Consider the following 14,728-nt stretch of genomic DNA (forward strand, 5'->3'; position numbering starts at 1 on the left):
AATATTATGACGAGCAATGTCGGTGTGGCAGTGACTAAAATACAGTAGAATAGAATACAGTATATACACATGAGATGAGTAAAGCAGTACGTAAACATTATTAAGGTGACTAGTGTTCCATTATTAAAGTGGCCAGTGATTCCATGTCTATGCGTATAGGGCAGCAGCTTCTAAGGTGCAGGGTTGAGTAACTGGGTGGTAGCTGGCTAGTGATGGCTATTTAACAGTCTGATGGCCTTGAGATAGAAGCTGTTTTCCAGTCTCTCGGTCCCATCTTTGATGCACCTGTACTGACCTCGCCTTCTGGGTGATAGTGGAGTGAACAGGCCGTAGCTCGGTTGGTTGATGTCCTTGATCTTTTTGGCTTTCCTGTGACATTGGGTGCTGTAGGTGTCCTGGAGGGCAGGCCGTGTGCCCCCAGTGATGTGTTGAGCAGACCGCACCAACCTCTGGAGAGCCCTGCGGTTGCGGGCGGTGCAGTTGCCCTACCAGGCGGTGATACAGCCCGACAGGATGCTCTCAATTGTACATCTGTAGAAGTTTCTAAGGGTATTCGAGGCCAAGTCGAATTTCTTCAGCCTCCTGAGGTTGAAGAGGCGTTGTTGCGCCTTCACCAAGTTACGTTTGAATGCTTAGCAGGACAGGAAAATGGTTTAATTCACGTACTTGTCAAGACAACATGCCTGGTCATCCCTACTGCCTCTGATCTGGTGGACTCACTAAACGCATGCTTCGTTTGTAAATTATGTTTGTGTTTGAAGTGGGACCCTGGATATCCGTGAATTTTTTTAAAAAATAATAAAATGTTGCAGCCTGGTTTGCTTAATATAAGACATTTGAAATAATGTATACTTTTAATTTTACTATAGATACTCAAGTATATTTTTGCAATTACATTTACTTTTGATACTTTATATTTAAAACCAAATACTTGTAGACTTTTACTTAATTTTCTATTAAGGTATCGTTACTTTTACTCATATGTCAATTGGGTACTTTTTCCACCACTGGGCATTCATATGCCCTCCAAAGAAAGGTTGGTGGACCAAGATTCAAAGCTCATATTGGGAAGAGGTGGTGTTTGCTCGATTGCGTCAAGAAAATTGTACATTGAACTCGTCATTACATCTGGTTGGAAAGCATGTGAATGGTTTGTGTCTTGAGTGTCGATGAAACGGTGGAGCATGTGCTTTTAAATTGTTGTAAGTATGTTGAAGAGAGGGAAAGATTTAAGTGTAGGGTCATTGAGGTTGGATGGTGAGGTTTGGAAGGGATTTGGGGGATGGGGAGGGTCTTTTAGAAGTTAGTAGGGCTCTTTTTTATTTTCTCAGAAGTACTCAGTTAGGTAGGAGGATTCAGAATGTGGGGCTAATGCTGTAGACTGTGATTGTTTGTAGACCGCCATTATATCAAATCAAAGTTTATTTGTCACGTGCGCCGAATACAACAGGTGTATGTATACCTTACAGTGAAATGCTTACTTACAGGCTCTAATCAATAGTGCAAAAAAGGTATTAGGTGAACAATAGGTAAGTAAAGAAATAAAAACAGTAAAAGACAGTAGTTAGTCAGGCTGATTGAGGTAGTATGTACATGTATATATGGTTAAAGTGATACATGATACACTAGCACAGGCTGCCGCGCGGCGAAACACCGCTTCCCATTCATATCAATGGAAGGAACGCGGTGAGAAGTGGGGGATCTTTGGGCGGTGCGGGAGGCGGGGAAAAAGCGAAACTTTTCCCAACTTTATGTAAATCACCAGCGGCGCCCGCTGGGCGATGACCAATCATATCGAGTGGTTCCCATGACGAATTTGACGCTATGCGACCCAAGGCTGGAGACTTTCTAAAGTAAAGATGGCTGACAAAAATACTAGGACGGAAGCAAATGTAAGGGATTATAACGTCATAACGAATCATGCAAAACATTGTACAGTTGACAGGAATATGTTAGTTAATGTAGAGACAAACGATTATGCCTATTTTTTTAATCATAAAGTTAACGAAAATCGCGAATTAGCAAGCTAGCTAACATTAGCCAGATAACGGGTGTTGTGACATGAGTATGAAATTGTAATTCTGGTTGTTTAATGTTTTAGGGACTCTTGAAATAACCAGCAAACTAGGCTGTCGTCTTGTGAAACAGTGGATGTAAAGAATCTAGCTAGCTAAAGCATTTACTGCAAATTGAATGTACAAATTTGTAAGCTTGTCTTGCTGATATTTCAGAACCTAGCTCTGAACCTCAGCTATCATAGCCAGTTGTATCAATTTAAAAACAATCTGAATGACATTCATCGATTGAGTAGAATATAACAACTTTGTGCCAAGGATGCAAGTCGTAAATACATGTAGTTATTACCATGCATGAGATCCTCACATTATAGCCTGTACATGTAATATATTCACTGATCATGTACTCTACCTTGGCAAATAAAGGTGCAGTTCAGGTATGAAAGTCTGACATTATTTTTCAGTCATATTCAATACCAGGAGTATGAAATTCCAGTATTTGAATGATGCTGTGTCTGCATGTATGTATTACAATTATACACTTCAACAGTGTTTACCAATCTTGGTCCTGGGACATCAATGGTTACACATTGTAACTAATAGACTAGAAACAGGATTTAGTTAAAGGCTGATTTGTAATTCATATATACAGAAATATATATTTTTTAAACAGTACACTACACTTCCTATGCATATAGATTACTGGGAAGCTGTTATCAGACAGCTAGCTAATTCAAATGAACATTTCTGAAGAGTACAAGTTACAAGCTTTCAAGATAGCATAACAAATGCCATGAAGCTCGTTAGTAGTTGCTAGTGTAAAGGAAATAATTCTGCTTGCTTAGTGAGTACCACTTCCTCCCGATTTGCCTAGGGACCTCTGCCTCACAAATTCGTGACCGCCCTCTAGTGTCTTAGCCGATCCTACCACCTCAAAAGTTAGCTGATGAGGGCCTCCTGAGTGGCACAGCGGTCTAAAGCACTACATCGCAGTGATTGAGGCGTCACTACAGCCCCGGGTTCAATACCAAGCTGTGTCACAGCAGGCTGTGACCGGGAGACCCATGAGGTGCACAATTGGTCTAGCCTCGGCCGGGTTTTCCTTGCCCCATCGTGCTCTAGCGACTCCTTGTGGCGGGCCCAGCACCTGCAAGCTGACCTCTGTCACCAGTTGGACGGTGTTTCCTCCGACACATTGGTGAAGCTGGCTTCCGGGTTAAGCGAGCAGTGTTGTCAAGGAGCAGTCCATCTTGCCAGGGTCATGTTTCGAAGGACGCATGGCTCTCGACCTTCGCCTCTCCCGAGTCCGTAGGGGAGTTGCAGAAATGGGACAAGACTAACTATCAATTGGACACAATGCCACATATGTGTCACGCTGAGGGAGCGTGCAATTGGTATCCTGACTGCAAGAATGTCCAACAGAGCTGTTGCCAGATAATTTAATATTAATTTCTCTACCATACGCCGCCTCCAATGTCTTTTAAGAGAATTTGGCAGTACGTTCAACTGGCCTCACAACCGCAGACCATGCAGCCCAGGACTTCCACATCTGGCTCCTCCTGCGAGATCATCTGAGACCAGCCACCCAGACAGCTGATGAAACTGTGGGTTTGCACAACCGAAGAATTTCTGCACAAACTGTCAGAAACCGTCTCGGGTGTACTCGTCGTCCTCACTAGGGTCTTGACCTGACTGCAGTTCAGCGTCGTAGCCGACTTCAGTGGGTAAATGCTCACCGATGGCTACCAGTATGCTGAGGTCATCGTTGTGAACAGGGTGCCCCATGGTGGCGGTGGGGTTATGCAGTGGTGGAAAATGTACCCAATACTTGAGTAAAAGTAAAGATACCTTAATTGAAAATGACTCAAGTAAAAGTCACACAGCAAAATACTACTTGAGTAAAAGTTAAAAGTATTTGTTTTAAATATACTTAAGTATCAAAAGTAAATGTAATTGCTAAAATATACTTAGTATCAAAAAAGTATAAGTCATTTCACATTCTTTATATTAAGCAAACCAGACAGCACATTTTTTTTAACAGATGGCACACTCCAACACATTTTGTGTTTAGTGAGTCTGCCATAGAGGCACTAGGGATGACAGGAGATGTTACCTTAGATGTGCATGAATTCAACCATTTTCCTGTCATTCTAAGCATTCGAAATGTAACAAATATTTTTGGGTGTCAGGGAAAATGTATGGAGTAAAAAGTACATTATTTTCTTTAGGAATGTAGTGGAGTAAATGTAGTCAAAAAAATAAATAGTAAAAACTACTTTACACCACTGGGGTTATGTATGGGCAGGCATAACCTACGGAGAACGAACAATTTCATTTTATCAATGGCAATTTGAATACACAGAGGTACTGTGACGAGATCCTAAAGCCCATTGCCATGCAATTCATCCCCCACCATCACATCGTTTCAGCATGAAAATGCACAGCACCATGTTGCAAGGGTCTGTACACAATTCCTGGAAGCTGAAAATATCCCAGTTCTTCCCTTGCCTGCATACTCACCAGACATGTCACCCACGTGAGCATGTTTGGGATGCTCTGGATCGATGTGTACTACAGCGTGTTCCAGTTTCCACCAATATCCAGCAATTTCACACAGCCATTGAAGAGGAGTTTGAAAACATTCCACAGGCCACATTCAACAGCCTGATCAAGTCTATGTGAAGATGTGTCGCGCTGCATGAGGTAAATGGTGGTTCTTTGACCCACAGGCCTTCCTTTTTTAAATAAAGTTCTGTGACCAACAGATGCGCATGTGAAATCCATAGATTAGGGCCAAACACAATTTCTATACAAATTTGTACGCAGTTCCAGCATTTTGTAAAATCTGTATTTATTCATGATTTACAAAAGGCTAAAGCGAAACAATTTATATTATTAAAACGTGTAACCTAAAATGAGAAACATGAAGTTGAATAGTCTTCGAAGCTGAAACAGGATATTGCCACTTACTTTATGCACAATTAAAGTTAACATAGTGAAATCTGGCACATGTTCTCCTGAAAAGAAAGAGTATTTACACAAGATGGAGTCACTCAAAAAGCTGTGAATGAAGAGATGTAGGGTTTAAGACTGGAGAGATTTACTTCATGTAAATAGCATACTGCCCAAATCCTTCAAATAATAGTTACCTACAGTAGCCTATAGGTCCAAATGTATTCCATGTTTTATAGATTTAACAGAAGGCTCAAACATTTTAAATAAACAGAATCTGTGCAAGCACATTACATAAGGTTCAAACAATGTTCCTACTTTTGATTTTTATTATCATTTGAACTGACAGTGAAGTAATTGTCCTCATACTAGTGATGTATACATCTGGTAAAATTTCACAACTCTGCAAATGACTATTCAATTCAAAGAAAATCAATACTAAAAAGTGGTGGGAATAGAAAACATTAAAAAACTGTTAACACCCCCATTGACAGTGATAACCAAAAGGTAGGAAGGAGTTAATTGTTTCAATTTCCTACGTCACACTTCTATCAAGTCTGAACCGTCCATTTCTGAAGATAAACACCAAATGAGAGAGTTGCTACTATTAATAAGTATAAGTCCTGTTTGGAACGAGAGAGATATTTACAGTGTGTGTGCACTCAAGAGGACCCCCAGTAGGACCCAGTAAACCAGTTTATATATGTGGAAGTCATAGTGAAGACATAGCATCTTCCAGTAATATCTGGAGCAAAACTAAACCCACATTATAAGGAATGAAGAACAGTGTATCACAAACCAGAATGGACAACATTACTCCATTTGAATCACTGAGTCACAGGAGGTTGGTGGCACCTTAATTGGTGAGGACGGGATCATGGTAATGGCAGGAGCGGAATCAGTGGAATGGTATCAATATATCAAACACATTTTCCATGTGTTTGATACCATTCCATTTGCTCAGTTCCAGCAATTTATTAGCCGTCCTCCACTGCACTGAGTATAAGAAGAAGTTGAACTAAAATGATTAGTCTGGTATGGAAAGCCTGGGCATTTATTTAAACAAGGAGAAATTAAAAGTGTGAAAATATGTAATGCAGAAGGAGCATAAAATAACACCATAAAATATTCCACATTACAGTAAGCTATTACATTTATTTTTTTAAATAAGCAAAACCCAAGAATCATTTTACAAACAAAAATATATCCCCCCTTCACGTGATTTCAAATGTGTCTTACTAGTATAATTAAAACGTTTTTACAGTGGTTTATTTTAATATATCTTTGATAGTTTAAGAGGGAAATTAAGCAAATAAATGTCTCTCCTATTGCAATGATACATTTAAATTGTACGTAATGGTCCAGTTATTAAATAAAAACAAAAAAGGAGAGTCACTGGGAAACAAAACCTGTCTCTCTTTCTCGTTGCCGAGTTGGGGCTTGGCGGTCTGTCTCTCTTGCTAAGGTTCCAGTCTACTACTTTGTATTGAGTTCATTTTCTAGCTCCATGAGTTTTCGTGAGGCCTTGACTTTGTTAGATACCTCCTTCCCTTGGGAAAAGAGCCGCTGGCGCTCCTTGAAGGTCATACTCTCTGGCGCTTCTCCAGTTAAAGTGTTTTCCTGTTCTTGACCACTGCAACGAGAAAAACAACCACAATATGACTAAAACATATACTGTACCACGTTGTGAGTTCTGAGAATTCCTACACTACAATGTCTCAGTTCCTGATGGTCGTTCATTCAGGTGTTTCCTTTTTAGGAGGCTGACCCAGTTGAATGTTCTGTTTATGAAGAGAGAGAGAGATGCATGGCAGGCCTCACCCTTTTGTCCACTTCTCTCGCAGGTCCTTGTAACCTTCTTCTGATCCTACAACCCCGGTTGTGTTTCCAGTGTATGAATGAAATCCTGTATTAATTAATTAAATTGGGGAAATAGAGCACATTAGTTAATAATTCATTTAGTTATAGTACCATGTTGGCTGGTTAAACCCAAAGCGTGTTTTAAAAAGATGCTGGGTACAAAAATGTGTATATAACCGCTTTCGATTAACAATTTATTTACTAGGATTTATTTACACGAAGAGTACTGCACGGCAACGTAAAGTTATTGTGACGTAACACTGTGACAACTGTAAATTGTTGCGAAGTCACAATCCAGGCTATAACTGATTTATCTGTACCCAGCAACTTTTCAGTCAAGTTCAAATTCTACAACAAACCAAGCTTTTTCCACAGACCAAAACAAGCCGTTGGGACTAGATTAGGTGACTGAATAGCGTTAGTGCATTCCAAGGTACGCCTGAAGCAGCAGGGTCTGTGAAACAAGTATGTGGGATCAAAGGTGGAGGTCAACCATTAAGGCATGTAGCACCTGAGGTAAACGGTCATCAAGCCTGTTATGCCAAAAACTACTTCAACTGCTGGATGATCGGTAGGAGCTCATCAAAGCCACAGGGGCCTGAATGAGGACTGATTTGATGTCCTAACTGGATTTCTTACTTCTAACCCGAACACCACTGACCCCCAGGTGACCTCTACCTCTGACCCACAATAGGCATTAATCAGTAGGCTCACGTGTCCGTGTGTCTGTCAGGGCCATGCCAGCGGAGGGCTGGGGCTGGCGTCTCACACTAACCCAGAACTCCCACCAATAGAATCTGACTGGTTGTGTTCCAACAAACGGGGTGTGTGTGTGTGTGTGTGTGTGTGTGTGTGTGTGTGTGTGTGTGTGTGTGTGTGTGTGTGTGTGTGGAAGCACAACCAGAATCCGAATGCATGTTGATTTTGTTTTCTTTTGCTTTAAATGGAATGAAACTGGGGGTAACAGGGCAGACACAAACACATTGACTTGTGTGAACCGAGGCAGGACTCCACTGGCATGGTCAAGTTCTTCTGGGGCAGAACCGGCTCTCTACAGACTGGTTGATAAGTTGGTACCTATCCAAGATCTGTCCCCTGAGCTAAAACACCTTATGAACCCTACAATAACAAAGCACTAAAGAAAGGGCCTCTGATGGTTTGTGGATTTCATTCTTTTAGTAAGCCAAATGTAAGCTTATACAGAACAGTAATTTGGCATCAGATGTAATGTAAGTCAACCAAAGGTCTTTCTATATTCTAGAGCCATGGATAATGTGTTCTTTTCATTCAAAAAAGGCAAGCACAAATACCCCTAGCTCCAACAATTCACAGTTAGATTTTGCTGCTATTCTTTTACGATAAAGTGGAGCAGGAGGTGGAATCTGAACAGTCTCAAAACATCTAGATATCTTATCTGAGAGCTGGGTTGCCCTTCACCTTGATGCTGCCAGTGGATTGTGGTAAACAGAGGGAGCCAGTGGTTCAAGTGGAGACCGGTTACCTGAACCACGGCATGGCCTCAGAGGGAGGAGGGAAGCAGCAGCATTAGACAATGTCACTGACACACACAGGCAGACTAACTGACAGGACAGACAGACATGAGACAGACATGGAAGGCACAGACAGACATGAGACAGACATGGAAGGCACAGACAGACATGAGACAGACATGGAAGAGACAGACAGACATGGAAGGCACAGACAGACAGACAGACAGACATGGAAGGCACAGACAGACAGACAGACAGACAGACAGACAGACAGACATGGAAGGCACAGACAGACAGACAGACATGGAAGGCACAGACAGACATGGAAGGCACAGACAGACATGGAAGGCACAGACAGACATGGAAGGCACAGACAGACATGGCACAGACAGACAGACAGGGCAGGCACCGACGGCACAGACATGGCAGGCACCTACGGCACAGACATGGCAGGCACAGACAGAAATGGAACAGACAGACAGACATGGAAGGCACAGACAGACAGACAGACATGGAAGGCACAGACAGACAGACAGACATGGAAGGCACAGAGACAGACAGACATGGAAGGCACAGACAGACATGGAAGGCACAGACAGACAGACAGACAGACAGACATGGAAGGCACAGACAGACATGGAAGGCACAGACAGACATGGCAGGCACCTACGGCACAGACATGGCAGGCACAGACAGAAATGGAACAGACAGACAGACATGGCACAGGCAGACAGACATGGCACAGGCAGACAGACATGGAAGGCACAGACAGACATGGAAGGCACAGACAGACATGGAAGGCACAGACAGACATGGAAGGCACAGACAGACAGACAGACATGGAAGGCACAGACAGACAGACAGACATGGAAGGCAGACAGACAGACATGGAAGGCACAGACAGACAGACATGAAAGGAACAGACAGACAGACAGACATGGAAGGCAAAGACAGACATGGAAGGCACAGACAGACAGACAGACATGGAAGGCACAGACAGACAGACAGACAGACATGGAAGGCACAGACAGACATGGAAGGCACAGACAGACATGGAAGGCACAGACAGACATGGAAGGCACAGACAGACATGGAAGGCACAGACAGACATGGAAGGCACAGACAGACAGACATGGCGGGCACAGACAGACAGACATGGAAGGCACAGACAGACAGACATGGCAGGCACCGACGGCACAGACATGGCAGGCACCGACGGCACAGACATGGCAGGCACAGACAGACAGACAGACATGGAAGGCACAGACAGACATGGAAGGCACAGACAGACATGGAAGGCACAGACAGACAGACAGACATGGAAGGCACAGACAGACAGACAGACATGGAAGGCACAGACAGACAGACAGACATGGAAGGCACAGACAGACAGACAGACAGACAGACATGGAAGGCACAGACAGACAGACAGACAGACAGACAGACATGGAAGGCACAGACAGACAGACAGACAGACATGGAAGGCACAGACAGACAGACAGACAGACAGACAGACAGACATGGAAGGCACAGACAGACAGACATGGAAGGCACAGACAGACAGACAGACAGACAGACATGGAAGGCACAGACAGACAGACAGACAGACAGACATGGAAGGCACAGACAGACAGACAGACAGACAGACATGGAAGGCACAGACAGACAGACAGACATGGAAGGCACAGACATACATGGAAGGCACAGACAGACAGGGCAGACAGACAGACAGACAGACATGGAACAGACAGACAGACAGACATGGAACAGACAGACAGACAGACATGGCACAGACAGACAGACAGACATGGCACAGACAGACAGACAGACAGACAGACATGGCACAGACAGACAGACAGACATGGCACAGACAGACAGACAGACAGACATGGCACAGACAGACAGACAGACAGACATGGCACAGACAGACAGACAGACATGGCACAGACAGACAGACAGACATGGCACAGACAGACAGACAGACAGACAGACATGGCACAGACAGACAGACAGACAGACATGGCACAGACAGACAGACAGACATGGAAGGCACAGACATACATGGAAGGCACAGACAGACAGGGCAGACAGACAGACATGGAACAGACAGACAGACAGACATGGAAGGCACAGACAGACAGACAGACATGGAAGGCACAGACATACATGGAAGGCACAGACAGACAGGGCAGACAGACAGACAGACAGACATGGCACAGACAGACAGACAGACATGGCACAGACAGACAGACAGGGCACAGACAGACAGACATGGCACAGACAGACAGACAGACAGACATGGCACAGACAGACAGACAGACAGACATGGCACAGACAGACAGACAGACAGACATGGCACAGACAGACAGACAGACAGACAGACATGGCACAGACAGACAGACAGACAGACAGACATGGCACAGACAGACAGACAGACAGACATGGCACAGACAGACAGACAGACAGACATGGAAGGCACAGACATACATGGAAGGCACAGACAGACATGGAACAGACAGACAGACAGACATGGAACAGACAGACAGACAGACATGGAACAGACAGACAGACAGACATGGAACAGACAGACAGACAGACATGGAACAGACAGACATGGCACAGACAGACAGACAGACATGGCACAGACAGACAGACAGACATGGCACAGACAGACAGACAGACATGGCACAGACAGACAGACAGACATGGCACAGACAGACAGACAGACAGACATGGCACAGACAGACAGACAGACAGACATGGAAGGCACAGACATACATGGAAGGCACAGACAGACATGGAACAGACAGACAGACAGACATGGAACAGACAGACAGACAGACATGGAACAGACAGACAGACAGACATGGAACAGACAGACAGACAGACATGGAACAGACAGACAGACAGACATGGCACAGACAGACAGACAGACATGGCACAGACAGACAGACAGACATGGCACAGACAGACAGACAGACATGGCACAGACAGACAGACAGACATGGCACAGACAGACAGACAGACATGGCACAGACAGACAGACAGACATGGCACAGACAGACAGACAGACATGGCACAGACAGACAGACAGACATGGCACAGACAGACAGACAGACATGGCACAGACAGACAGACAGACATGGCACAGACAGACAGACAGACATGGCACAGACAGACAGACAGACATGGCACAGACAGACAGACAGACATGGCACAGACAGACAGACAGACATGGCACAGACAGACAGACAGACATGGCACAGACAGACAGACAGACATGGCACAGACAGACAGACAGACATGGCACAGACAGACAGACAGACATGGCACAGACATGGCACAGACAGACATGGCACAGACAGACATGGCACAGACAGACATGGCACAGACAGACAGACATGGCACAGACAGACAGACATGGCACAGACAGACAGACATGGCACAGACAGACAGACATGGCACAGACAGACAGACATGGCACAGACAGACAGACAGACATGGCACAGACAGACAGACAGACATGGCACAGACAGACAGACAGACATGGCACAGACAGACAGACAGACATGGCACAGACAGACAGACAGACATGGCACAGACAGACAGACAGACATGGCACAGACAGACAGACAGACATGGCACAGACAGACAGACAGACATGGCACAGACAGACAGACAGACATGGCACAGACAGACAGACAGACATGGCACAGACAGACAGACAGACATGGCACAGACAGACAGACAGACATGGCACAGACAGACAGACAGACATGGCACAGACAGACAGACAGACATGGCACAGACAGACAGACAGACATGGCACAGACAGACAGACAGACATGGCACAGACAGACAGACAGACATGGCACAGACAGACAGACAGACATGGCACAGACAGACAGACAGACATGGCACAGACAGACAGACAGACATGGCACAGACAGACAGACAGACATGGCACAGACAGACAGACAGACATGGCACAGACAGACATGGCACAGACATGGCACAGACAGACATGGCACAGACAGACAGACAGACATGGCACAGACAGACAGACAGACATGGCACAGACAGACAGACAGACATGGCACAGACAGACAGACAGACATGGCACAGACAGACAGACAGACATGGCACAGACAGACAGACAGACATGGCACAGACAGACAGACAGACATGGCACAGACAGACAGACAGACATGGCACAGACAGACAGACAGACATGGCACAGACAGACAGACAGACATGGCACAGACAGACAGGGCACAGACATGGCACAGACAGACAGGGCACAGACATGGCACAGACAGACAGGGCACAGACATGGCACAGACAGACAGGGCACAGACATGGCACAGACAGACAGGGCACAGACATGGCACAGACAGACAGGGCACAGACATGGCACAGACAGACAGGGCACAGACAGACAGACAGACAGGGCACAGACAGACAGACAGACAGGGCACAGACAGACAGACAGACAGGGCACAGACAGACAGACAGACAGGGCACAGACAGACAGACAGACAGGGCACAGACAGACAGACAGACAGGGCACAGACAGACAGACAGACAGGGCACAGACAGACAGACAGACAGACAGGGCACAGACAGACAGACAGACAGACAGGGCACAGACAGACAGACAGACAGACAGGGCACAGACAGACAGACAGACAGGGCACAGACAGACAGACAGACAGGGCACAGACAGACAGACAGACAGGGCACAGACAGACAGACAGACAGGGCACAGACAGACAGACAGACAGGGCACAGACAGACAGACAGACAGGGCACAGACAGACAGACAGACAGGGCACAGACAGACAGACAGACAGGGCACAGACAGACAGACAGACAGGGCACAGACAGACAGACAGACAGGGCACAGACAGACAGCCAGGGCACAGACAGATAGCCAGGGCACAGACAGACAGCCACGGCACAGACAGACAGCCACGGCACAGACAGACAGCCACGGCACAGACAGACAGCCACGGCACAGACAGACAGACAGGGCAGAGACAGACAGACAGGGCAGAGACAGACAGACAGGGCAGAGACAGACAGACAGGGCAGAGACAGACAGACAGGGCAGAGACAGACAGACAGGGCACAGACAGACAGACAGGGCACAGACAGACAGACATGGCACAGACAGACAGACATGGCACAGACAGACAGACATGGCACAGACAGACAGACATGGCACAGACAGACAGACATGGCACAGACAGACAGACATGGCACAGACAGACATGGCACAGACAGACATGGCACAGACAGACATGGCACAGACAGACATGGCACAGACAGACATGGCACAGACAGACATGGCACAGACAGACATGGCACAGACAGACATGGCACAGACAGACATGGCACAGACCGGGCAGAATCAGGAACAGTCATAGCAGACTAAAAGAGGAGTGAACAGAATACATGAGCGTTGAAAGGAGGAGCAAAGCAAAGCAGCAGAGGCAGTAAATAGCAATGGATCATCAGGCCGATTGGAATGAAGCTAGGATTCAGCGGGGGGAGGGTTGATGTGGGATTATAGCAAGGTTAGTGATTGGTCCCTCAATTTGAGTGAGGAATGCAACACATTAACAACAGGCCCACCACACATCATCCATACTGGGTAGGGCAGGGGCACTGGTGCTGTGTGCAGGTGTGACATGCAGGGGGACATTCACTGAGCCTCTTGACTAAGACTGTGTTGCATTACTGCCATCTTTTGTCCATGGCTGTTTAAAGTGTTCACATCGGAGGGCTTCCGTTCACATTTTCTTTAAGAACATTTATAAACAGACTCATCGGTCTCTAAAATAGAAAGGCATAATCCTGTGATTGTCAATGGTGGAAATCACTTACAGCATTTCTACTTAACAAATATCTTATTAGGTCCTCAAACTACAGTAGACTGTTATGGCTCACAATGAAACACTGAAAATGTATTGTATTTAGAGTATGATAATACTAATAGACTTTTGAATGCCCTTCTCACCAAGAGACTTAAATTATTGTGGTTTGTTGACCAAAAATGCAGACTATCCCTAAAATGTCAAGCAAAGTTTATCTTGAAAGAACTTCACACGTTTGCCAGGTTCCAGCAATAGATGACAATAACTGAAAGTTGACACTTCTGTCAGTAGGGGTCACTAAAGGCTTTAAAACAGAATACATTGTGCCACAGATTTAGACCATAGAACTAGATTATAGTGAAGTAGTACTACCGCTCAGTAATCTAATGAGTGATTGGTTTGGAGCCCTGACAGAGCTTTAAACAGCCACAGACAAATGCAATGGCTCACTCAACAGATCTTTCCCCTTTGCCAAGTGAGCCTGAGGAGAGTTGCTCCTCTCAGGTCCCATCACAGTAACACTGTGATAGAT

General features: G+C 45.5%; 2 protein-coding genes across 18 annotated transcripts in view; both read right to left on the reverse strand.

The window, feature by feature from the left end:
- Nucleotides 1–4,849: 4,849 nt before the first annotated feature.
- The window catches only part of LOC129825082 (afadin-like), a 133,185-nt gene continuing 123,306 nt past the window's right edge, over nucleotides 4,850–14,728 (reverse strand). For 16 of the 17 annotated variants that reach the window (XM_055884863.1, XM_055884847.1, XM_055884849.1 and 13 more), the window contains 2 exons: nucleotides 6,789–6,873; nucleotides 4,850–6,600 (listed from right to left, as the gene is read on the reverse strand). In XM_055884863.1, coding sequence (XP_055740838.1) covers nucleotides 6,444–6,600; nucleotides 6,789–6,873 — 242 coding nt within the window. In that variant the 3' untranslated portion in view covers nucleotides 4,850–6,443. The remainder of the gene's footprint in view (nucleotides 6,601–6,788; nucleotides 6,874–14,728) is intronic. The other variant, XM_055884856.1, reaches the window with a different exon arrangement.
- LOC129825085 (fibropellin-1-like) lies at nucleotides 6,867–12,428 on the reverse strand. The gene is made up of 2 exons (XM_055884864.1): nucleotides 9,507–12,428; nucleotides 6,867–8,750 (listed from the first exon to the last, which is right to left on the reverse strand). The coding sequence occupies exons 1-2, from the start codon at nucleotides 12,387–12,389 to the stop codon at nucleotides 8,373–8,375; spliced, it is 3,261 nt and encodes a 1,086-aa protein (XP_055740839.1). The 5' UTR covers nucleotides 12,390–12,428; the 3' UTR covers nucleotides 6,867–8,372.

This window comes from Salvelinus fontinalis, chromosome 27, assembly GCF_029448725.1.
Source record: "Salvelinus fontinalis isolate EN_2023a chromosome 27, ASM2944872v1, whole genome shotgun sequence".
NCBI classification, from domain to species: Eukaryota; Metazoa; Chordata; class Actinopteri; order Salmoniformes; family Salmonidae; genus Salvelinus; species Salvelinus fontinalis.